Source organism: Mytilus galloprovincialis, chromosome 5 (assembly GCF_965363235.1).
Source record: "Mytilus galloprovincialis chromosome 5, xbMytGall1.hap1.1, whole genome shotgun sequence".
Taxonomy (NCBI): domain Eukaryota; kingdom Metazoa; phylum Mollusca; class Bivalvia; order Mytilida; family Mytilidae; genus Mytilus; species Mytilus galloprovincialis.
The window spans coordinates 37426894-37451103 of record NC_134842.1 but is presented as its reverse complement, the minus strand read 5'-3'; the positions used below and the strand labels follow the sequence as shown (position 1 = coordinate 37451103).

General features: G+C 31.4%; 3 protein-coding genes across 6 annotated transcripts in view; 2 read left to right on the top strand and 1 right to left on the bottom strand.

Annotated features, from left to right (window-relative positions):
* LOC143075747 (SANT and BTB domain regulator of class switch recombination-like) overlaps positions 1 to 3061 on the top strand; it is a 39411-nt gene extending 36350 nt beyond the window's left edge. For both annotated transcript variants that reach the window (XM_076251310.1, XM_076251309.1), the window contains one exon: positions 1649 to 3061. In XM_076251310.1, the coding sequence (XP_076107425.1) occupies positions 1649 to 1694 (46 nt within the window). In that variant the 3' untranslated portion in view covers positions 1695 to 3061. The remainder of the gene's footprint in view (positions 1 to 1648) is intronic.
* A 2413-nt stretch (positions 3062 to 5474) lies between these two features.
* Positions 5475 to 18924, bottom strand: LOC143075745 (coiled-coil domain-containing protein 42 homolog). Of its 2 annotated transcripts, none has more exons than XM_076251305.1 (9): positions 18766 to 18924; positions 17450 to 17555; positions 15509 to 15613; positions 14894 to 14979; positions 12031 to 12202; positions 11426 to 11500; positions 9742 to 9899; positions 9307 to 9391; positions 5475 to 5901 (listed from the first exon to the last, which is right to left on the bottom strand). In XM_076251305.1, exons 1-9 carry the CDS (start codon positions 18819 to 18821, stop codon positions 5806 to 5808), a joined length of 939 nt encoding a protein of 312 aa, XP_076107420.1. In that variant the 5' UTR covers positions 18822 to 18924; the 3' UTR covers positions 5475 to 5805. The 2 variants fall into 2 exon arrangements, with proteins under 2 accessions (XP_076107420.1, XP_076107421.1); XM_076251306.1 differs by having other exon boundaries at positions 5475 to 5678.
* A 162-nt stretch (positions 18925 to 19086) lies between these two features.
* The window catches only part of LOC143075746 (protein NipSnap-like), a 31695-nt gene continuing 26571 nt past the window's right edge, over positions 19087 to 24210 (top strand). For both annotated transcript variants that reach the window (XM_076251308.1, XM_076251307.1), the window contains exon 1: positions 19087 to 19213. In XM_076251308.1, coding sequence (XP_076107423.1) covers positions 19125 to 19213 — 89 coding nt within the window. In that variant the 5' untranslated portion in view covers positions 19087 to 19124. The remainder of the gene's footprint in view (positions 19214 to 24210) is intronic.

Below are 24210 nucleotides of genomic sequence, written 5' to 3'. Positions count from 1 at the left end.
ATCAGATAAGATATAGAATACAGCAGCACATTTGTACCCATGACTACAAGGATATTCAGAGACAATATACACTTGTTCCATCTACATATTAGGTTATGGCAAACTTATTCTTTACATATGTTTATGAAATCTGAGTCCTTAAACATTTACATATTAAACAAGTAGTAAAAAAAGTAAGATCTGCATTCCACATAACCATTAGGCCTTTTGTTTATAAAACTTTCAATCACAATTTTTGTACTGTCAGACTACGGATTCAATCAATAAAAATACCAGATTTGGTGTTTCGAGCACAATTCTTTTTTTACTCCAAGTACAGAGTCAAGGACAATGACCGAGATCCCTGATGTTTGATTAAGGATTTGATTAGTTTATAAAAGTGGGAATAGGGATCCTATGTATTGGTTATTTTCGCTGGGTGCAAATTTTCGTTTATTTTCGCGAATAGAACAAAATCGCCAAAATAAATTCCTCCAATTTAAAACGGCACATGCAAAAATATTGATAAAAGTTTTGAATCCAACAAAACAATAACCGCCAAAATATTTCGTATACCTTTTTCAATGAAAATTGTTAAATTTTATACCCGCGAAAATAACCCGCTATACAGTAGTTGGTCCATTAAATATTACATATCCCAAGACTACCTTATTTAAACCAGAACATAAAATTATGGAAGACCCAGAATTTAAGCAAATTTATTCATAATTGCCAAGATATATAGTTATGGGGAATACATCAATGACATAGCAATCACATTGCAGAAATACAATCAAAAAGTTAATAGCTGAAGTTAGTAAAACATTCAGCTGGTTTTTACAGAGTTATCCCCCTGTAGAGTTTTGTACCACTAACAGGCTATTATTTGAACTTGGAATTATTTTTAATTATGGAATTTGCTTGATTTCTTGTTATTGAAATTTTCAATAAATTCCACATTTATTCTGTACTGAAATGTTCTGTGCTGCGCACAATACTTTCTATTACAAAGAAAATAGTATTTTTCAATAGAATGTACTGTGCCGCGCACAACACTATCTAACCAAATACATTGTATGGAAAGTGTTATTTACCGCTCAAAAGATCATAATACCAAATATTACATGGAATTTATCAAAAATTTTAAACACAAGAAATTATGCAAATTCCATAATTAAAAATAATTCCAAGTTCAAATAATAGCCTGTTCACTGTAAACAATTTTATGCATGCAAGAATAACATCAAAAAGTATCAGTATGTTTGGGATATTAATTTTAACTTGAAGACTTAGGTTTTTTCTCATCCTAAAATGTACTGTATAGATTTGTATTTTCATTAATGTATGATATATTTTATGAGGAAAATGAAAGACACTTCTTACAAGATTACTTTGAATTAAGTGCCTTTAAGGTTTAGCAGAAGTACTTTTGGTACATAACAATCAATACAAAGCAAGTTATTGTGTTGTCACAAATCAACATGAAAATTTACCAGAAGGGAAAAAAAGGTTGATAGATTTCTTAGTATATGTCATCTCCAACCAATTTTTGTTTCTGCAAGTATAGCTGTCTGAAAAACAAATCAATTATTGTAATACCACATTAATACAGATACTATGTGAAAAGATTGATAAGTTGTAAAACGTTTTTTTCTGTGTATATTTTTAGGGCAAAACCAATGAGGTTTTCTTCCCTGAGGTCGTCCATGTCTTGAATGTCAGTATTAAAGTCTCCAAGTACAATGACATTGATGTTAGCACTAGAAACATTGGACAAAGTCTTGCCACAGCTGACAAGGAAGCATTTATGACTTTTTTCACTGCATTTAATGCAAGAAATCATTTTAGCAGACGACAGGTGCACGAAACATTTTTTTTACAAATATGCTGCTTTTATCACATGGAATATTCTTTTGCAATTTTATTAGAATCCAAGTATTTTTTTATATTTTTTTTTAATACAGTTGTATATGTAAAAATGTGTAAAATTGAAAATATCACAATGAAAATTTGTACACTGTACACAAATTAGTTTGTATTCTTACAAAAAAAACTTGTTTAGTTAACACTTGTTTTTTCTGGTACTGTTAATTTCAAATATATTGTAAGACATTTAATCCTGTTGGCTTGAATTTGTCTAACATTTTGAGGTCTTGTTGAGCCTTGATCTAATTAGATAGACTTTCTTTTAAGATCCTATACCTTGTTGAATTTTGTCCTTTAGTTTATAATATTATTGTTTTTTTATGAATTTGAATTATAATAATCAAAAAAAAAATGTGTATGAAACCCTAGTCATATTATGACTTGCCCCAATACATCTTCACTCTGTTTTGCCGTCTTGAGTTCTCATATTAGCCGGAAATTAAGTCGCTTGTAACTGAATGGCATGATGGAAGTTTTTTTTTTATAGGCTTTATCAAAATATTATTGAAGTTTACACATAAGTTTTGCTTTCATGTCATGCCGTTTTTGGTGTTTGGTTTTATAATTGACAATTTGACATCTACTTACTTTTATGAACATAAAATAATAATCATTGTACATGAAGGTGTGAGAAGGTGTCATCAAGAATTCCTGGGTAAAAAAAAACAATCCTGAATTCATTAAAAAAAATTCTTTCATAATTTCTTAGATCTTGAAAAATGAAATCAGTTATTCCAGTAATGGTAATTGTAAATCCTAAATTCCCACAAAAATGAAAAAAAAACCCAATATTGTCATCCCATTATGGTCCTCTGTAATTCATTGACAGGGGCTAGCAATCTCTATTAATATTTTTCTCCTACACTTCATAGTCTTTTTAAAACAACATATATGCAACTGTAGCTACATGTGTTATTTCAGTATGAATTATTCTTTCTTCTGTTGTTATTTATTTTCTGTGTAACACTGTTTAATGAACAAAAGTGAGATAGTGTATTTAACTTTATTTTATGTATTTTTTTTACAAAAAATGATAACAAAGGGCAAATAGGTATATCTTAACAATTTTAATTTACTATTCATGTATTTTTTTTATGTTTGATTTTAAGCAATCTATGTGATTTATTTATGATTAAAAATTATATATGAAACGATTTGGAGTTTTTTGTCATTAACATCTTTAACCTTGTGATGTCCAAGGTCAGAAGCCTATAATTTAATGGTTGTCTTTGGATCATGTTTCTGTAAATTGTATTGTTATGAACTAGCTATATATATAGTTATATTTCTCATTTGAACTGATTTTCAAATTTTCCTCGGTGGCCAAGTGGTCTTAAGTATTTCTACTACTGCAATCACTAGCTGTAATTGTGAGTTTAAACCCCCCCCCCCCCCCCTTGTGTGGTTGCAGTCTACTTCAATCTTTTAAAATTGACTAAGATGGTCAGTTTTCCTATCGAAGGTCAGTGGTTTTCTCATGGCACTCAGAGTTCCTCCACCTATAAAAACTGACTGCCACAAATAGCCCAAAATGTCTTAAAAATCGCATTAAAACACCAACAATCAAGTTGGGGCCTTTTAAAGCTGACATGTGACCTTCTCATTGTTGAAGGCCCTATGGTGACCTATATTTGCTTATATCCAGTTTGCTGGTCAACAAAGATTATCTTAATCGATTATAATAAAAAGCCTAAACCCTTTAAGGGAGTACGCTTCTCAGTTTCAAAGTAATTAACTTTTCAAAACACTAGTTTATATTGATAAGGAATTAATACAGGAATCCAAAGAGCATTGACATTACTTGACTCCTTTCATTAAAAAAAGTACACTTTAAAATCTTTCTATTATTAAAGTTGTCAATAACTATAACTGATAGTATAGGAGAAATGGGCCCATCACAAAAACTTACAAATGACCAATTAGGTTAACAGTAGGTGAATTATATTGCACATCTAAATATTATGTCCTCATCGACTACAAATTTTCAAGAAATTCTGTTCAGTGGTAACTGGTTCCAGAGAAGTCAGACTGACTAACTGTTACTGTATATTTAGGTCAAAATTTTAATTTCAAAGGGGCATAACTCATAGAAAGAACAATAAATCTTATTTTCCTGTACATAGGGATGTTTAAACCTGCCTCATTCTGTATGTGCCTTTTATTTGTGTTATTCATGTTCTTTTTTGACATAAATTAGGCTGTTAGATTTCTTGTTAGAGTTGTTTTACAATTGTCATTTCAGGGCCTTTTATAGCTAACTTTTCTGTGTGTGTTTTGCTCATTGTTGAAGGCTGGTTGGTGATCTATAGTTGTTAACCTCTATGTAATTTGGTCTCTGGTGGAGAGTTGTCATATTGGCAATTATACCACATCTTTTTATTTTTAAACATCTACGTTAGTATGTACTTCTTATCTACAAAGTTTCATCAAATTCTGTTGTGTGGTTTCAGAGGACTTGCAATGCCAAAAACATATTTTTAAACATCTACGTTAGTATGTACTTCTTACCTACAAAGTTTCATCAAATTCTGTTGTGTGGGATCAGAGGACTTGCAATGCCAAAAACATATTTTTAAACATCTATGTTAGTATGTACTTCTTATCTACAAAGTTTCATCAAATTCTGTTGTGTGGTTTCAGAGGACTTGCAATGCCAAAAACATATTTTTAAACATCTACGTTAGTATGTACTTCTTATTTACAAAGTTTCATCAAATTCTGTTGTGTGGTTTCAGAGGACTTGCAATGCCAAAAACAGGACTGAAAGAGTAATGGATGTATGGACTGTCGTATGGGTCAAAAACAATATCCAAACACAATCCTGTGTTTACAAAAACATAATATTTTGAGCAATTATTGAGCAATAAAATGAGATCAAGAATAATTTTATGACATATCCCAGATGGGAATTATTTCTATCCTAAAGTAACCATAGGTAAAAACACTAACAAAATGTATTAGGAGTTAGGAAACAATACATCATCAAACAATTCTATATCTTTTTTATTTTGTGTATAATCTTGAAATAATAAAATAAACAACTGTTACACAGCACATATAATACATATCACAACCTTGGCACATGTATACAACAGTATGGAGAAAAATAAAAATAATTGTAAAGAAAAATTTGTAGGATACATAGATCTTCATCAGTTTTTAGTATACTAAGGTTTGAAATAATTTTTTTAGAAGTTGAAAGGTCGTCATTTTAACAAACATTAACACAAATATAGACTCCATACATATCACATCTGCAACAGCTTTTATACAAATCACACACTCTTTCACAGCTCAGCCACTCAAAATGCTTTCAGAACATATATATTATAACAAAGAATGTAATCAGTTGGAATGGTTTTTTTTCAGGTTAGGCATTGCTCAAAGAAATGCCTTTAAAATTGAAAACATACTGTTGCATAAAATGTAATCAATCGGAATGTTTTTTTGAAGGTTAGGCATTACTCATAGAAATGCCTTTTAAATTGAATCAATCAGAATGGTTTCTTAAGGTCTGTCATACTCTTGGAAATGCATTTTTACAATTTTTTCTAGTACGAAAAGAATTGGGTACTTAGAAATGTCACACTTTATGGGAAGATTGTTTCACACCAGCCAGCACATAGTTTTCATAGGCAGTATCCCTTGTAATATTTTCCAATATTTTATATACAAGGTTAACTGGATGATGGTGGAACTATTGATGCCTGAGACAATTCTGCTCTTCTAATCTCACCGGTTATCGACAGCAAATCCTGAATGACTACACGGATCTGAAATCGTAATTTTACATATTATATTCTAAAATGAATCATTCCAAGTGTGCAGAAGTATAGTAATGAGCCACACAAGATGTTGAGGAAAGGGAGGTAAGTACTGGCAGCAGCAGGGGAGATAAGTCTATGATGATGATGGTACATAGGCAGAAGACACAAAAGTATCAGATCTTTTCAGTTCCTGTACAATGTCCTTTAGATCAAACAAAAACATCTGAATCTGAAATGAAAGCAAAAGAAAATTGGTCAATAATTATGCAGTCAAAGTAAATGACATCAAAAGAAAAACATCAATAGTTATACAAAACATATTTGATGAAAATAAAAAAGAATGAAGGAGATGGAATAAATGCAAACACTTGTTGCTAACCTTTATGTTTTATTTATAAATTTGTGATTTTTTTATTGTGATTTTTTGTTAAATTACAGTGATATTTTGTTATCTATTTAAAAACACTAATTGCAAGTTTCAAATATAGCCCAGTTAAATATTATACCAATTTCAAAGAGACAATTGATATATAATATTGGATTCTATATACAACCACATTTCTACATGTCTATAAAACAGGTAAAATATATCTTTAAAAGTCAGACTTATAAAGGGAAGCAACTCTTTTGATCATATTTGGTTATGGTAACTGGTAGGTACTGGAAATCACACATCAGACTTTGTATTGATTGTTTTGGAGTGTATGTTAAAACACATAGATATTAAGAATTATAGGGAATGTTGATTTGAAAAATGGTGTGAAGGAATGAAGAAAAATGGATAACTTCCTGACTAGAATAGTCAACTATAAAAAACACACAAAATTTACATAATGAAGAACTGAAATTTTACCACTCAAGTTTATATAATTCTCAGATCATAAAACAACTCTGCATGAATAATGATAATATGAACCAATGATACACCTATTTATATTCAAAATTTTATAGAATATACACCAAAAAAGCATCAAAAATATATAATGCATTAACATCAAGTTTGCTATAAATATCTAAGCATGCTAATTTTTTTCAAAAAAAATTTCTCACCTTTTTTCATTGTTGGCCTTGAACTTGTGCTGCCCCAGCTTGGTACATTTTGGGAGATTGTTATACATTAGAAGCTAGGCTATTACACAAGCTAATGTGCAAGCTAAGTGTGTCACACATGCACAAGTGACACTAGTACATACAACACATAGTTCAAAAGGTCAAATTAGCAAGTGTGTCCACTCACATTCACTGGTGAAAACAGGAAGTGGCATTATCGAAACCATGTATAATTTAGTATTTTAAGATTTTACTTAACAGAAATTCTTCTGATTGTTTCAGTAAATTTTAAAAAATAGCTTAACATAAGGGGAGATAACTTAAGCAAATAATTTTCCAAGGAAGTTTCATCGTATGTTTATATGTAGCAAGAAAAGTATTTTTATGGCATATTTTCCATTGTTCTTTATACTTTATCCCCCTTTTAGTTTCAAATCTTTGTTATTCAGCCTTTTTTTTTATTTTGGGTGATTTTTTCTGCTTGACCCATTATGCTGACTCCTTTGTAAATACAACTTACACTAGAGTAATATAAAAATACTTTTTTGCTCCACCTAAAAGGCTACTAAAAAGTAATCGTCACATGGAGAAGAGTGCTACACTGTCTATTTTATTTATACATGTATATTGATGTGTATGAAATATTCCTAAGTCATGTACTCTTGTATATTACTATTTTATACTTCTATACTAAAGTACTATATATATATGATATCTACTCAAAACAAATATGTGCACTACCTTATATTTAATATATGTTTTGAACTCAAATCTTATTTAAGTTAAACAGTTAGTAAAGGTCATACATGTGATTTATTCATGCAGTTAGGGTATACAACATGCAGGTGTTTCTAAAGTAAGGGAAAAATGCTCTCAACAAGGGAGATAAGCTAATTAATTTGATTACAAGTACTTAAAACCAAAAAAAAATACAATAAATATTTTCAATCTTTTTAAATCAAATGCTTTTCTAATCAAAAAAGTCTCAAATCCTGAAGATCTTCAAATTGGTTTTGCACAGACCAGTTTTATTTTTTTTTATCATTTATAATCAAAACTTTCCAAAAATATTACAAGGTTCTTATAAAGAAAAATAATTGTACTCCTAAGTTATATTTGTTTTTCTATAAAATATAAGTAATCTTTATTTCAACAAATTATGAAAAATAGCATCCAATGTTCAGAGCATTTTGTTATCTTAATGCAAAATAAACAGGCAATAAAAAGGAATTTTGACTGGAACTCAATTAACTGTAAAAATGAAGAATACAAAAATTATAAAGAAACATAGTCAATCAATAATTTCTATTGTAAAAAAAATGTAATAATGAAAAACTACTATAAGAAATCATTTTTTTTTTTATGGCTGGTACCCGTCACTGCCACTTGCTTTGTTTTTTAGTGCCATCATGAAAAGATTTAGTCTTTCATTGTGATTGCTCATTTGTCAATAATTTTATGCTGAAAACTTTTGGTCAATGACATTTTAAACACAAAGATAACTAGTTTAACAACACCATTTTTTTCCCTGTAGGAAGTTTAACTATTTTGTCTGTTAGTTATTTTTCAGTTTTAACTTTGACAAGTTACTGCACCATTTTTTTCCTATAAATCAGAATATTTTTGTCCATTTGAATTTTTTTTATTTTTCACTTTGCCCGTGTTTTTTCTTCCTTGTACTTATTCTTTAGGTTGGTTAGGAGTTGTATATGAGTACCTAATATTATCTTTCTTTTTTAGAATAAACTATTCATAACTTTATTATTCAAATTGATATTTTTCTGTTCTACATGTAGGATAGAAAGTTGATTGTAGTGTTACACTTTACCTTGTTAACAAAAGATATATCACATCAGTCTACTGTAACCAATGTTCTTATTTTTCCTTGGTGAGAAGATCACTTATTCTTCAAATTAATGATCCATAACCATATTTAAAGCTAGCTCATAGCTGTATTACATATATCAAATCAAATGTTTCGATTTCCTCAACATATGATAGCAAAATAAACATTATTAGATTTTATGCTTTTACAAATGTACTTCAAAGGAAGACAAAAAAAAATCTTAATCTTTATAGTGCTTTTGAAAACTTAATATATATATATCCTTCAAACAAACAAATCATCTATGAGTACAGTTTTCACTGGCATGACAAACACGCATATATACATATATATTTCTTTTCACAAGGTGAGAAATCTGTTAGATTTTCCTCTCTGATTTCTGTTTTTCTAGTTTTGAAAATTCAATCCCTTAACTTTTTATAACGTTTGAACTTTATTTGCAAAAACATAGATATCTTCCTAAAAAGTTTTATGATCGTAGGTCATGTTGCATGAGAACTGAACTTAAACCCAAATGCTGAAGGTAACTTTGTTTAAATCAAAACATCTGTGTACAAAATAAATATGTATGTTTGTCTTTGGGTATTTGTATATTCTGCAAGGAAGTAAGAGAGTACTTCAACAACAGATTTCCACTTTGCTTGTCCATATTTTATAAACCAAACCTTTACCAAAATACATACATATGTGACATTTAACACCAGATATATATATATGTAATTTGAGGTACAATTTTACCTGTGCTAATTGTTCATGTGTTTCTTCTTCTTCCGCTGACTGTCTTTGGTGTCGTTTGACTAACTGATACAAATTTCTGGCAGCCCTATCAAAACAAAAATAAATTTATTTAAAATTGTGCAATGAAAGATGTTTCATTTAGTTTATCTATAACAATTCTTGCCAGCTTGATCAATTTTTTGTTTATGTGGGAAAGTATGGGGTGGGGTGTGAGAAATGGGATGATGAGAGGGAATTTTTATGTAAAAAATATTTTTTATATACTACACTGGTATTCTATATATAGATGCTTTCAAATTTGTGCACATGTTTTTTTTCAGCAACAAAAATGGATGGTGCTTATCTTATAAAATATCAGAAATATACAATGAACATCAATTACTATAACTAAAGTATTCAAGTCTTACTAACACCCACAGTTTTGTGTGAACTTACATTTTAATTCTACCAAGTGTAAGTGTTTTTGTAGCAGCAGTATTTTTAATATGTGTCCATGCTGACTCCCATTTTACAGCCTCACTCTGAGCTGTGTCAAGTTGAGTCTGTAATCCTGATAATTGGTTATTACAGGATAAAATCTCATTGTCTTTTTCCTATGAAAATAATATAAACAATTATAATTTATACTGTTAACCCTTTCAAGTTTCAACGCTACAAAAAACATAGAAAAATGGCTGCTGCTCCTGCTGCATTTTTTTGGTGTTCATTCAATAAAACAGTATATCCCTTTTCAGACTGCTGTATTTTTTTTTATTATAAGAGATACAGAAACAGTTATTGCATGAAAAATAATCAGGAGAGCATAACCTGTAATGTTAGGCAATTATTTCAATAAATTTTTATCAGGTTAGCTGCATTTTCAGGTAATTAACAGGTAAAAGGTGTAATATATTACATTTGTAATGAATTTTGAATAAAAACTACTTTTAGTCTTCATTTATCTTCTTGTCTTATCTGCCATATAATATAAAAGACACCAGTTGCTCAATTCCATAGCCTATTGCACTATACACAACGTATTATATAATCATGGTACAAATAATAGGCTCCGTCCTGAAAATTTTCAGTCAACCTCCGGTTCCCCCCTATTTCTACGTCTCGTAATGATCTATCAAATCATATTTCCCACACGAATTAAATGTAATAAACACATTGAGATAACAAGAAACCTTTTAACTAATCCTCGTTTTCAGTTTTGCCATAGAATGCTGAAATATTTCCATATTTACAGCTTCGTTTCCGATTTCCGCCATTTGCATTTGTCAAAATATTTGTTTTTATTTTCCTTCTATTTTCCTTCTACTGCATGATTTTACTATAAAAATTGATGGGATTTCAAGCGCAAATGAGACCTTGTATATCCTCAATTCATATGAGGAAAAATGAGAGGACCCAAAATGAAAACCGAATGGTTTAAGAGTCCTGATGAAATATCCATGGTCATCGCAGAATATGCCGCGAATAGCAGTGGCAGACAACGTACGTCATGGCGGCATATGATGTGTATAGTGCATTACCTTTCAGTTCGTATTACTTAATATATTTAAAAAAAATAATATACACCTTAATTAAAACTACTTTATTCTTAATTGAATATGCTTGTGTTCAAAGAGATGAAGACACCTGAGTAGAAAATCTATTTCTGCAAATAAATAATTACTTTACTTTCTAAAACAGTCAAGAAAATCTCAACACAGCACACATTTTTTCTACCTAGTTATAAAGGTTGTACTATTCTTTAAAATTGAAAATGGAAATGGGGAATGTGTCAAAGAGACAACAACCCGCCCAAATAAAAAACAACAGCAGAGGGTCACCAACAGGTCTTCAATGTAGCGAGAAATTCCCGCACCCGGAGGCGTCCTTCAGCTGGCCCCTAAACAAATATATACTAGTCCAGTGATAATGAACGCCATACTAATTTCCAAATTGTACACAAGAAACTAAAATTAAAATAACACAAGACTAACAAAGGCCAGATTTGTTGACAAAATGAATGTAGTGTCTAAATTTCAAAAAATGGTGAACATTTTTATACTACAATCAAATATTTTTTCAATTCTTTAATGATAATTCATGGTTCTTTTAATTATCACAGCAAGGCCTTGATCCAACATACCTCGCTGTATTTCATCAAATTTTGTCGTTCTTTTTCTATGACTTCCTGATTTCTTTGGTCCTGTTCTAATAAATCCTGGAAAAAATTACAATTTTATAAATGAATATTCGAATATTATTCACCTGTAAAGTATTATACATGTACTGCTAAATCATTTTTCATTTTTTTTTAATGTTTCTATGTCTTGTATAGAACAATGTATTGTAGGATTGTCTTAGTAAAATATCTTAATATTTCAAGTATATGTATATATATATATCTCACAAGTAATGAATAAAAAAATATGAATACTAAAAAGATTCAATTAAAATTGGTCTTTGAAAAATGTTCAGTGCAAATGATGGACAATAATCTTGCAAGACGGTGGCAGATCCAGAACTTTTTGTAATGGGGGCCTGGGCAAGATATTAAAACAATAATTCATAAGTAGGTATGCCGAAGTGGGTTGGTGAGAATAATTTTCACCATAAAAATGTTCAAGGAAAGTGCTATAACAAAGTCAAGGTTTAAAACAATCAATTGTCATTTGTTGCAGCACACGATTTATGTGTTGTGGTCTTTTTTTCATCCTATTTTCCCGCTGATTCATCATGATAGTTTCTTACCTCATGTGTTGCTGTCAATGTGTCATATCTAGCTATAATATCTCTCATTTCACCAAATTCCTCTCCTGCTTCTAACACCTTTTCCATGTAAGTGTGATAAATTTTAAATCTATCTAATTTTTCTTGTAACTTGGATTTGTCTTTTTCTAGTTTTGATTTTTCTACTTTCAATCTAAAAAAGTAATAAGAAACACTGAAGTATATACAGACGATTCTGACTATTTGCATAGCCTATTTGTCAGACAAAATTATGTGATTATGTGAAATATCCTCATATCCAAAATGCAAAAATTACAGAGTAAAAAAAGATTGATGGGAAGGAAATCTCAAAAGAAAGATGAAGAGCTGTGATCCATCAATACAGTTTAGAGTTTTGAATTCTAATAAAAGTGAAATTTCTGATGTCATCAATGTTAATGTCTGTTAATTCTTTTAATAAAGTTTATAAAAAGATTTGTTTGTTTGTTTTTTGTGTACCAATATTACCTTTATCTGTAATATAAATATAGAACCAAATGTTCAACAAATAGATTTTTTTTAGTGACAAATATGTGTACAATGAAACATAATAATTAGAAGTATATATTAAATACATACACTTTTCAACAATAACAAACAATAAATGTTTGATACATAAAAATCTTCAGCAATAAATAAATGTCTTTTAATGTATTACATGAAAAGAAATAACCCATTTGCCAAGCCTGAATTAAACGCATTATACATAGATAGTCATTGAAATTAATTAAAAGGAGGCAATATTTTTTAAAATTTACTCCTGGTCGACATTTTCATGACCCAAGGCTTTAAATAGAACAAGGGAATCAATTTTACCTGTACAACTTGAGAGAAATTAAACTTTTGTACTATTATTTGTCTGCTTGTCTTTTCATTTTCTAGCCATGGTGATTTCAGTTTATTTTAAGATCTATGAGTTTGGCTGTCCCTCTAGTATCTTTTGCCCCTCTTAAATGAATATCACATAGTATAATCAAGAAAGAAACTATTTTAACTATATATTGAAACAACTCAAAAGTAAATAAAAATTAAACTGTTGACACTGAGACATGTCTTGCCTGTCGACAGAAAATGCAGACAAATGGATAAACAGCAACAATGCTAATTAATTCAAAGTTTGCTGGACCCATGACATTTAGGGCAGCACGTCAAAATGATCTTCAACTGTGATGTACTGATAGTAATGCAACGTTATAGAAAAAAGCATTGATCAATCACAAGTTAAGTTTCTATGAAACTGACTTAGGGTGGATCGGGACTATTCGACTGTGCATAATTTCACGCATGAATTACAACACACACAAAAAGTATGTGTCATAAATTCGATATTATTTTTTTAAAATATTTTGATTAATTAAAAATGTTAAGTCATTGTAGTTATGTCAATATAAAAATATTATTGTTATTATGTTTATCTGTGAAAGGCTCAAAATGCCATATCACCCAATTTCACCATTTTCCCACCACTATTTGGGTTTTAAGGCAAAATATTTTTTTTCCATTATCAGTGACCTATGTTTTTTATTTGCTCATTGTTTGAAGCTATATTTCAGCTGTTTATATTACAGTTTTGGACGAATTGTCAGAGAACTTTTTTTTATATTCTGATAAAAATATGTCAACACCTCTATTTTTCCTATCATTTCATTGAAAAATGGTCCCTTTTACATACCTATTTAAAAGTAAAATTTTGAGCCTAAATGGTCAGTGACCCCCTATTTTTTTTTCGACCATTTGATTCACATTCTGTAAAGAATAAAATTTTTAAAAATATGGCAATTCTGATAGAAACTTCGAATAGGCCCGAGCCACCTTAAGCAGAAGACTTAACAATTGTTGATGTCCTTGACCTATGTCTTGTCTTCTGCAACTTTTGTCACAGGTGAGACAAAAAATAATGAAAATAACATTGTATTAAATAATTTTACTTACATACTTGATGTTTCAGGTGAAATATAGAGACCAGTTTAATTAAGCATATCTAGCTGGTGATTATTTGCTATGCAATTAACCAAAAGGCTATACAGATAACTGGATTTTTTAACATTAAATCAAATTTTAAGTCTATGTTTAAATTTTCAATCCACAAGTCAATCAGACCAACATACTGAACAGATCTCAAAAAGACAAGTTGTTACATAAAGTGTACATAGTTGTTTTAAAATTATAGAATAACTAATCGAAGAATTCAAATAGAGAAAATATTCAACGAGTGACCAAACAACACATTAATTCACAAATGCGCGTAGCTATGACTAGGAGTTAATTATCAGTGTTGTTCGGTCATGAGTTGAATATTTTTGAATTCTTCGAAATAGAAGTTTATATCTAAAGATAAGAAGTTTACACGAATGAATAAATATAAACCTTAAATTTTGAACATATCTATATCTTTTGGCTAACCCAATACACCATAATAACAAACCAAGAGTAATATGCCATTATTGTACCATGGCATGGGAGGTAATTTTGACAATATAATACTATTGTGCCAAGGGAGGTAATTTTGACAAATATAAATTATGTATTGTGCCAAGGATGGAAATTTTGTCAAATATTAATTATGTATTGTGCCAAGGGAGGTAATTTAGTCAAATATAAATTATGTATTGTGCCAAGGGAGGTAATTTTGTCAAATATTAATTATGTATTGTGCCAAGGGAGGTAATTTAGTCAAAAATAAATTATGTATTGTGCCAAGGGAGGTAATTTTGTCAAATATAAATTATGTATTGTGCCAAAGGGTAATTTTGTCAAATATAAATTATGTATTGTGCCAAGGGAGGTAATTTTGTCAAATACATAGATATTGTGACAAGGGAGGTAATAATGTTGTTGTAATTACTTCTCAATTTCTTTATCTTTATGTTTCTTTGAATCTCTTTCCTCGTCAGCCTTTTTCAAAGCTCTTGCTTTCTTAGAATCATTTTCCTGTAAACAAATGATATTTTATGATATAGTAATATTTTTTTTTCATAAATTCACTACCTTATATTATAAAACTTTTTAAAATAAAAGTTCCAGTTAACTTAATGTAATATCCTTTAGAAATATTAAATTCTATATACAAACAGATCTTTTAAGGAGCTCAACATTAGTAATTAACTTTAATTTCAATCAATTCTTACATATTTTTCTAACCGCTGATAGTGCAAATACTTCCATTTTCAACCACAATTTTTGAATCATTCTATAAGATGTCAATGTCATCACAAATGTAAAAAAACATCTTTAGCCAAAATATATAATGTTTCTGCATATTTTGCAATATATATTCAATCATAATAAGTGTCATTACTCAGTTTTGACAGCAGGATGTTTATTTTTCATTAAAATTTGTTTTTTTCAAGATAAGTGAGACACTTTTAAATAGGAATAATTTACATCTATATATCATTAGCTGCATTTACAAGAACAACCCTTACAAAAGATGATTTATCTATAAACCTCTGATACTTACCTTGAGAAAATGATCAAACTTCAGTAATTGCTCCTTTAAATCACACTCTTTTCTTTCTAGTTCCTCTCTTCTTTGCTGTAAACTTTCCATTTTCATTTGGAATTCCTTGAAGTAGAATATCATATAATTGTTTTTAAAAATATGAAATATATCGCATCATCAGGGTTTCCGCTGGCGGTCGCCATTTTCGCAATTTGCGAAAAATTAATAATTGTGGCGATAAAAATTCGTCATTTGCGAAAGAATTTGGCGAAAGAAAAATATATAACGAATTATTTTCCTCCATCTTGTTTATTTACTTTTTTCGAGTTTCTCGGACTTTACCCGATCAGACAATACTCGGAATTCACCTTGACCTCATTAAGATTTGGACAGAAAATCAATAATCAGCCGATTGCATTTTATGGCTATCGACAACAAAGGACTAATTAATAAAGGTGTTGATTGAATTGTTTGACAAAACGATATGGTTAAATGGCTTCCGGAAAATGTCATATTACAAAATTTATTTACCACTTTGCGACGCACGTGATTGAAGCAAACTTTTGACGTCTCCTTTTCTTTTTAAAGATAGTTTAGAAAAGAATGCTGTTGTGACGAAAAATGTTCAAAAGGAAGAAAAATCTCCGATTTAAAACTTTAATTATCCTTTGACTTTAATATAGGTAATTGATTAGTATAGGGAGACTACTTTAAAGTTGTTTGAGTGACACACGTGTTTCAAGCATAGTTTTACGTTTCAACTTTTTTATTTACGATGGTCAAGAACAGAAAACTGTCGTTATGAAAAAAATCTATCCAAAAGGTCGGGAACAACCCCTAGAATGAGATTAACCCTTCAAAGTAATGACTACACATGAAATGAGGGATCAATTTAATGTGATAAAAGCTTTTGTTTTGTAGTAAAAACCGCTTCTTAGTACAAAAGGGCACATCAGTATATTTCTTTTTAAGAAACTTTCCCTACCAACTATACTGGTATTATAAGATCAAAACATATCCATGAATTTTGTTATATTCCAGGACTTATATCTTCTGTATTATTAAAAGTATAGTGGCCTCCTCATTTAGAAAAGTTGTTTAAAATACAATGAATATTTTTCCCTTTTAAGTTAAAAAAAAATCTGTTCTTGTAAAGTAAATGTTGAGTGTTTATTCATTAAAATGTAGACTCTAACATAAGTTTGAGAGAATTATCATAGACACAATGGGGCAAAGTCATCTTATTTAAGAAAAGAGGGGGGCAGAAAAAAGTTAAATTTGAAACGATATGTTACTTGGCGAAAAAATAATACAGTGGCGAAAAATATATTGTTTTGGCGAAAGAGGTGGCGAAAAAAATAATTGACCCAGGGGAAACCCTGCGCATCATACTATGTAGCTGGTTCAGGGAAAAGGTATATAAAAAATATCTAAAAATGACTTGTCTTTCATTTTTAGTTAATTAACTTATTTCATGAAAGCATTTGAAGAACTACAAGTTCCAGACTTGCAGTGTTCAACATTTACAAATTCAAAGGAAGACAATAATTGATCATATAGTCATAAAACAATGTAAAATGTACCATACTTTTTAATCTAATACCCTAATTATGCTAATGTGCATTTATTTTGGAAAATAAATAATTCAGTCCCAGTTGAAGTGTTTATTTCTCTGAATGTTGAGGGCCTGAAATCTTTATAAGATTAAAAGGCTTCACAAATCAAGGATTTTGATTGAAACTCTCTGGATGAGCTGAAAGCTTAAAGTTTTCAAGGTAGGTAAATCCAGAGCTAATTTCAAATGATTAATGGACTACTTTACATTGTCTAGACATTCAGGTGTTAATGTAGCCATAATAGATCAGTGGATTATAACAACTGAATTATTCCAGTAAATAGTTTAGTCATAAATTCTTCATGAGCTGAATTTTAATTAGAAAATATACCAATCTACAATACCTCTTTCTGGGCTAGGAGTGCCTGATCAACTTCTGCCATTTCTCTTCTCTTCTCCAAAAGTCTTGTTGCAGGTGTCAAGTGATCATCTTCCCGCTCAGGCATTTTGCTAATTAAAGAAAAACAGGAAATAAAGATTTTCTCTTCCACATATATTAAACATTAGATAAAAGGGGATCATGATAAGATGACCTTTCTCATATGCAATAACAAAAGGAATTCATAAAATTTTGACATCCTAATTATATATAATAGAAAATTTCTGTTGCCATGAAGGAAAAGCGAATGTTGTATGACGTCAAGTTCAACAGTTCAGGTGTGATCTAAAAACAGAATAAAAAAATGAAACTTAACTGTCATGACTGTTCTAACTAGTCAGTAAATGTTTAAAAATCATAATTAGAATTTAAAAGGTGTCTGATTCTTCGAAACTGGTGGATAAGCATCATTATTACATTGGTTGCAATGAATTATGTTGATTTCCCAGTTAAATAATAACCGATAAATTCACATGTGAAATAAACATCAATTTATCATTTTCCCTTTGATTTACAGAGTAGGATACTGAAATACAATGTATTTCTCTTTATTGATGACTACACTAAGTGAACTTGTAAACAAACATATTTCTGTGTCATTTTGGTCTCTTGTGGACAGTTGTCTCATTGGCAATCATACCACATCTTCTTTTTTTATATGTTTCATGATTTACAGTTCATACATCATTGTTTTTATTAATTTCAAGCTGAATATTTTATCAAAACAAAACCGGTTTGATTTTTATTTATAATCCATCAAAAGACAAGTATCACAAATAATCAGTGATCTGAACTATTTTGTCATTGAACAATTATAATGATCCTAAACAAGCCATAAACTTTTAAATATTTCCCTGTTTCAACAAATTTCAAGAATATATACCATAGAAATATCTGAATAAGTTTATTCAACTTCAATACTTCAGTAAGGCAAACAGACTCTATGGACGAATGTTTAGGGCGAACCTTCCCAGGGTGAACATGTTATTAGGGCAAACGGTCCCGATACCGTGATGTACAGTAATGGCAGACAAATAGCGATAAGGTGTATTCTTTTGGAACTGCATGCAGCCATGTACATAGTCATACATGCCCGAGTGTACATGTAACTGCATAGAGGTAATTGCTATAATGCCAATAGGGAATCATGACAGAAGAAAACCACATTCTACATATCTAGGTCTATGTGTTTTCTTAAACTACTTCCATTTTTTACATTGAACCAGTGTGGAATTAATATGCATTATTTTTCATATTCTAGACTACTGTAGGAAAACGTACACCACGAGGGTATCCTCGAAGGTCGTCTTGAAATATTCTTCCAGATCCACAGACATTTTGATGGTATAAAGTTATTGTCTAAATAAAAACAGCAACAATAAAGGACACTTTCAAATTGTTGTTCAATGATCCGCCATTTGTAAACCAGTCAGTAGTTGCCATGACATCGAACCTATTAAAAGTTTTAAAAACAAGAAATTTACATTAAATCCTTATGGTTTTCAAATTAAATTACGATACAATCATTAATTTACACAAATTTTACATTAAAAAGAATTCAATAAAATAAATATAAACGAAATACACTTCCGGTTATGTTAACTTCCGGTAACTTTTCGAGGTCAAAAAACAAATCGAAAATGGCCAGCATTGTTTTGAAGCAAATATTTTCTAGAACAGCAACAGCTTCTTGTTGTCATGTAAGAGCCATCGCACAGAATTCAAGCAGGTACAATTTTTTTGTCGAAAAACATAGGTTGAATAACTTTTTTTGGTGTCAAGACCAAATTTGCAGACGAATTTTGTAACAGCTGATGATGCAATGGCTTTTCTTTATATGTGGGCCTTGTCAATATAGACCAATGACATTGAAGCATATTTACTGTTCAGTTTGATATTTTCTAACCGATGAGCCCTTAGGTTATTTGTTAATCATTAATGGGATTTTGTGTATGCAATCTGTGCCTTAATATGAGGCAGGCATTACCTGTAAATTGGGACGAAGTCTATTAATTTTTTTTTAATTAATGTTGATAAAAGACATGGAAATATCGTAATGTTTCCGATATTGGTTCTGTTGTTAGGGATTTAGTTGTGACGTTATTTAAGTTCTGACGTCATATTCAATGTAAACAAAGAAACTCTGTTTATCAGGTAATGTTTTTTCAGATCAAACAATACTTCTTATCGCTATTCGCCATTACGAGATTTCACACAGGTTCCCGTAAAATTTTGACGTCATAAAACAAAAATCTGACGCCACAATGGATGAGTGATTGTTGTTTGCGTCTAATACCATTAGTAGACGGTTGGGATATATTTTGTGGGTTAAGGGGCAAACAGTCTAGGAATAAAGGGCCAAAAAGCGGCCAAAAACAAGCATTTTTGTAGTTTCAAAACAATAAATTGGAGTTATCTTTCTTTGTGTCCAGAATGGTTGTTGAATCACCTTAAACAGGTCGGGACCACTTTTAGCGCGAATATATACATGTTAACGTTGCTACTTGACTTAAGTAATTATGACGTTACTTATAGCAATGGCTAGACGTTAGAATAAACACGATCTATACACAACGCATTTTATCTACTTTACACAACATTTATGGTGCCGTGACTGTAGGAAACAATGGAATCGAAGTTAAAAGCAGTACGTAGAGGACACAGAGGGCAAGTTACAAAGTTATTCAAGAAATTCGATGAGATTGAAAAGAATTCGGACTTAGACAAAGACGATGTGAAACTAATTTCGGATGCAGTTGAACAGAAACAGAAGACTATCGTGGATTTGAATGAAAAGATACTGGATTTAACGTCGGAGGAGGATGTAGAAGAGGAAATTCAAGAGTCTGATGAGTATATGTTTAATTTAGAGTCCAAACTTCGGAAAATTAGAAAAATATATTCTGATTCTGTTTCTCAAAATGTCGCATCAACGTCTCTAGATCCAAATGCAAATAGTTTTATGCCATCTTACCCCACAAATTCATCGCTTACAAATGCCAATGTTATACGCAGCAATGAAACTGAAATTAATGTACAGCCAACCAATTTTGATAACTTTCGCTCCATGCAAAATACCCATCGTGACTTGCAGTCTACAAATAACTTGTACAACCAAGGCTTTTCTTCAGTATCAAACAGCAGTCAAAATCACAGATTACCTAAACTTGATTTACCACACTTTGATGGGGAAATTTTACAATGGCAAACATTTTGGGATTCCTATGAATCAACTATTCATTTCAACAGTACTTTGACCGAGATACAGAAATTTAGTTACTTGAAGGCCCAACTCAATGGCCATGCCGCCCAAACTATTGAAGGTTTCGCACTGACAAATGCCAATTACACCACTGCCGTTAATTTGCTCAAAGAGCGTTTTGGATCGCCTCAAAAGATTATTCATGCCTACATGAAAGCTTTAATGGATCTTCCTTCACCGTCAAATGATTTAAACAGCCTAAGGAGGTACGGAGACCACCTAGAAACGTACGTAAGAGGTCTTGAATGTTTGGGTCAAACACAAGAAATGTATGGCGCGCTATTAGTACCTATAATTATTAGTAAACTACCAGTAGAAACGAGAAAAAGTATTGCCCGTGAATATGATAGCGATCATATAACTCTAAACAACCTCAGAAAAGCCATCACAAAAGAAGCGAGAATTCTTGAAGCGGGACAATTTACCGACCGCGAAGGTTTACATACTACCGCTACATTTCTGACCGAAGCTCGCAATAAAACTCAGCGAAATTTCAATACAAACAATCCACGTTTCAATGACAAAAAACGTCCATGCATCTACTGCACTGGTATACATTTTCCGGGAGATTGCACGATAATTTCTGACGTGAATGAAAGACTGAACATCGTAAAGCAAAAGAAAAAATGTTTCAACTGTCTAGGAAACCACGGTGTTGCCGAGTGTAAATCGCGTAACCGATGTAAGAAATGTAACAAGAAACATCACACCAGTATTTGCGGGGAACAAGCTACAGATGGAAAAGGACAGGACAGCAAGGAAAAATCAACCGTTGTAAGCTTGGTAAAAACAGAAGAACCAGAAACTGCAGTAATGTATACCTCACAACACACAAGCGTTTTATTGAAAACCGCTATCGCACCAATATCATACGGGAAACAGATCACAGAAGCTAGTATTTTATTTGACGAAGGTGCCCAACGTTCATTCATCACTCAGAGCATAGCAGACAAATTACAGATAAGACCAAGCGGAAGGGACACAATTGAACTGTCAGCCTTTGGAGACAAGGAGAAGAATATACGCCATTTGGATACAGCAACCGTTCAACTACAAACTGACAAAGGTGAGATTGTAAACATTAATGCATTGATTGTTCCAGATATTGCAGTTCCACTTCAAAACCAGACGAAATACTTTACACGCAATTTGCTGTGGAGGGAGAATTCATAACGCACCTGTTTGTGAAAATACGAAATTTCCTTATTTATTACCTAGAAGTCATCATTTTACGAAATTAGTTGTTCTTGATATACACAAGTACATGAAACACTCAGGAGTTTTATCAACAGTGACTCAGATACGACAAACTTACTGGATACCCCGAATTCGCCAATACGTAAGAGGAATTTTGCGAAATTGCGTAATTTGTCGAAAAATCAACAGTAAACCATATACAGCACCCGATCCTCCGCCACTGCCAAAAGTTCGATTACTTGAAGCACCGCCTTTTACAATTACCGGCGTAGACTTTACCGGAGCGCTGTACATTAGAGATACACATGATACTGAACACAAGGTTTTTATATGCCTATTTACTTGTGCTTCAACGAGAGCCGTACACCTGGAAGTTGTACCGGACTTATCAGAAAAATCATTTTTACAAGCCTTTAGAAGATTCGCTAGTCGTAAATCTAGACCACACACCATGATATCGGATAACGCCTCGACATATTTAGCCGCCTCGGAAACATTAAAGAAATTAACCCAATCACCATCGCTAAATGATACGTTGTCAACATATGGAACAACTTGGAGATTCATACCAAAAGGAGCGCCCTGGTATGGTGGATGGTGGGAACGCTTTATAGGAATTACAAAAACTTGTTTGAAGAAAACATTAGGCAGATCTTACGTTACCATGGATACACTTCAAACAATTCTGACAGAAATAGAAGCGATCATTAATGATAGACCATTGACCTACGTATCACCGGATATTGAGGACGAGGAGCCGTTAACTCCGTCACACTTGCTGTACGGAAGAAGAATAACTTTAACGCCGTATCCACAACCGAATATTGAATACATTGCCGTGAATAGTGGAAAACAAGAACTGCATAAACATTTGAATAAACAGTCAAGTTTAATGGAGCATTTTTGGAACCGGTGGAAATCCGAGTACATAACGACTCTTAGAGAGTTTCATCGCCAAACAGGAAACAACTTACAAACTATACAAGTTGGAGATGTAGTGCAAGTCCAAGATGATAAATTACCGAAAAACCGATGGAACATTGCCGTTGTTGATGAATTGATCACCGGAAACGATGGTTTTACACGAGCAGCTATAATACGAACTAGTGCAGGACGTACTTCGCGTCCTATAGTAAAACTGTACCCGCTCGAAATCCGAACAAACATTAACAACTTAGATGACAACAACGATGATTCTTCAACAGAGAGATTGACAAGAGTTCTACCAAAACGAGAGGCATCTGTCCGAGCTCGAGAGAACATCAATAAATGGACTACCCAAAAGTGATAGAATTCGTTAAAAGTGAAAGACTTCGTTAAAAGTGAATTTAATAAGTGAATTATTTGAATTTGTTTTAGAAAGACATTTTAATTATTTAATTTTCAGAAATATCTATTCGATTGACATTTAAAGTAATTAATAATTTCATATTTTAACTTTTGCCGGCCCCGAGAATGTCGGGAATTTAGCGCGAATATATACATGTTAACGTTGCTACTTGACTTATGTAATTATGACGTTACTTATAGCAATGGCTAGACGTTAGAATAAACACGATCTATACACAACGCATTTTATCTACTTTACACAACATTTATGTGGTGCCGTGACCACTACCTTATATGGAAATGCATAAATTAGCATACTTATGTTCTCGCACATGTAATTGTTTATTTACATTGACGCAATTTATTTTTACCTAGGTTTTTGACCAATCCACTAAATGAGTCCCAATGCATGATGGACTACTACGTGTTTACAATCAACCAAGAACACGTGTTATTTACTGATGATACAACACATTTTTTCGTGCAATGCGGGATTCACAATTCCGCTTAGTTTTTCATTTTGTGTATCCTCATTTATAGTTCGTGATATAAAGTATTACTTCCATGCTCAGATTAACGAAGAGTTGTTTCTATGTGAAGAAAAAGGGTTTGAATTACCCGATATATAGCCATTAACATGTTTGATGATGGCACAGAGATTTCATGTATTTGTCCACCAGAAGCAACGAAACAACAGCGAAAAAACACAATTACCCATGAGACAAACTTACTGGTGTAAAGTAAGCCGTCGATAACAGATATTCAAGAGTACAGCAATGTTCTTATAGATAATTAAAGGCAAATGTGGGATCCTTGAATTTTGTGTTCGTAAAAAAGGGGAAGAAATATTTACATACATGGCAGTGTTAACAAAATTTATAAGTATTTTTGTTGGTCACATTTCAGTATATGGGACTTCCAAACTGTTCCCTTTTTTT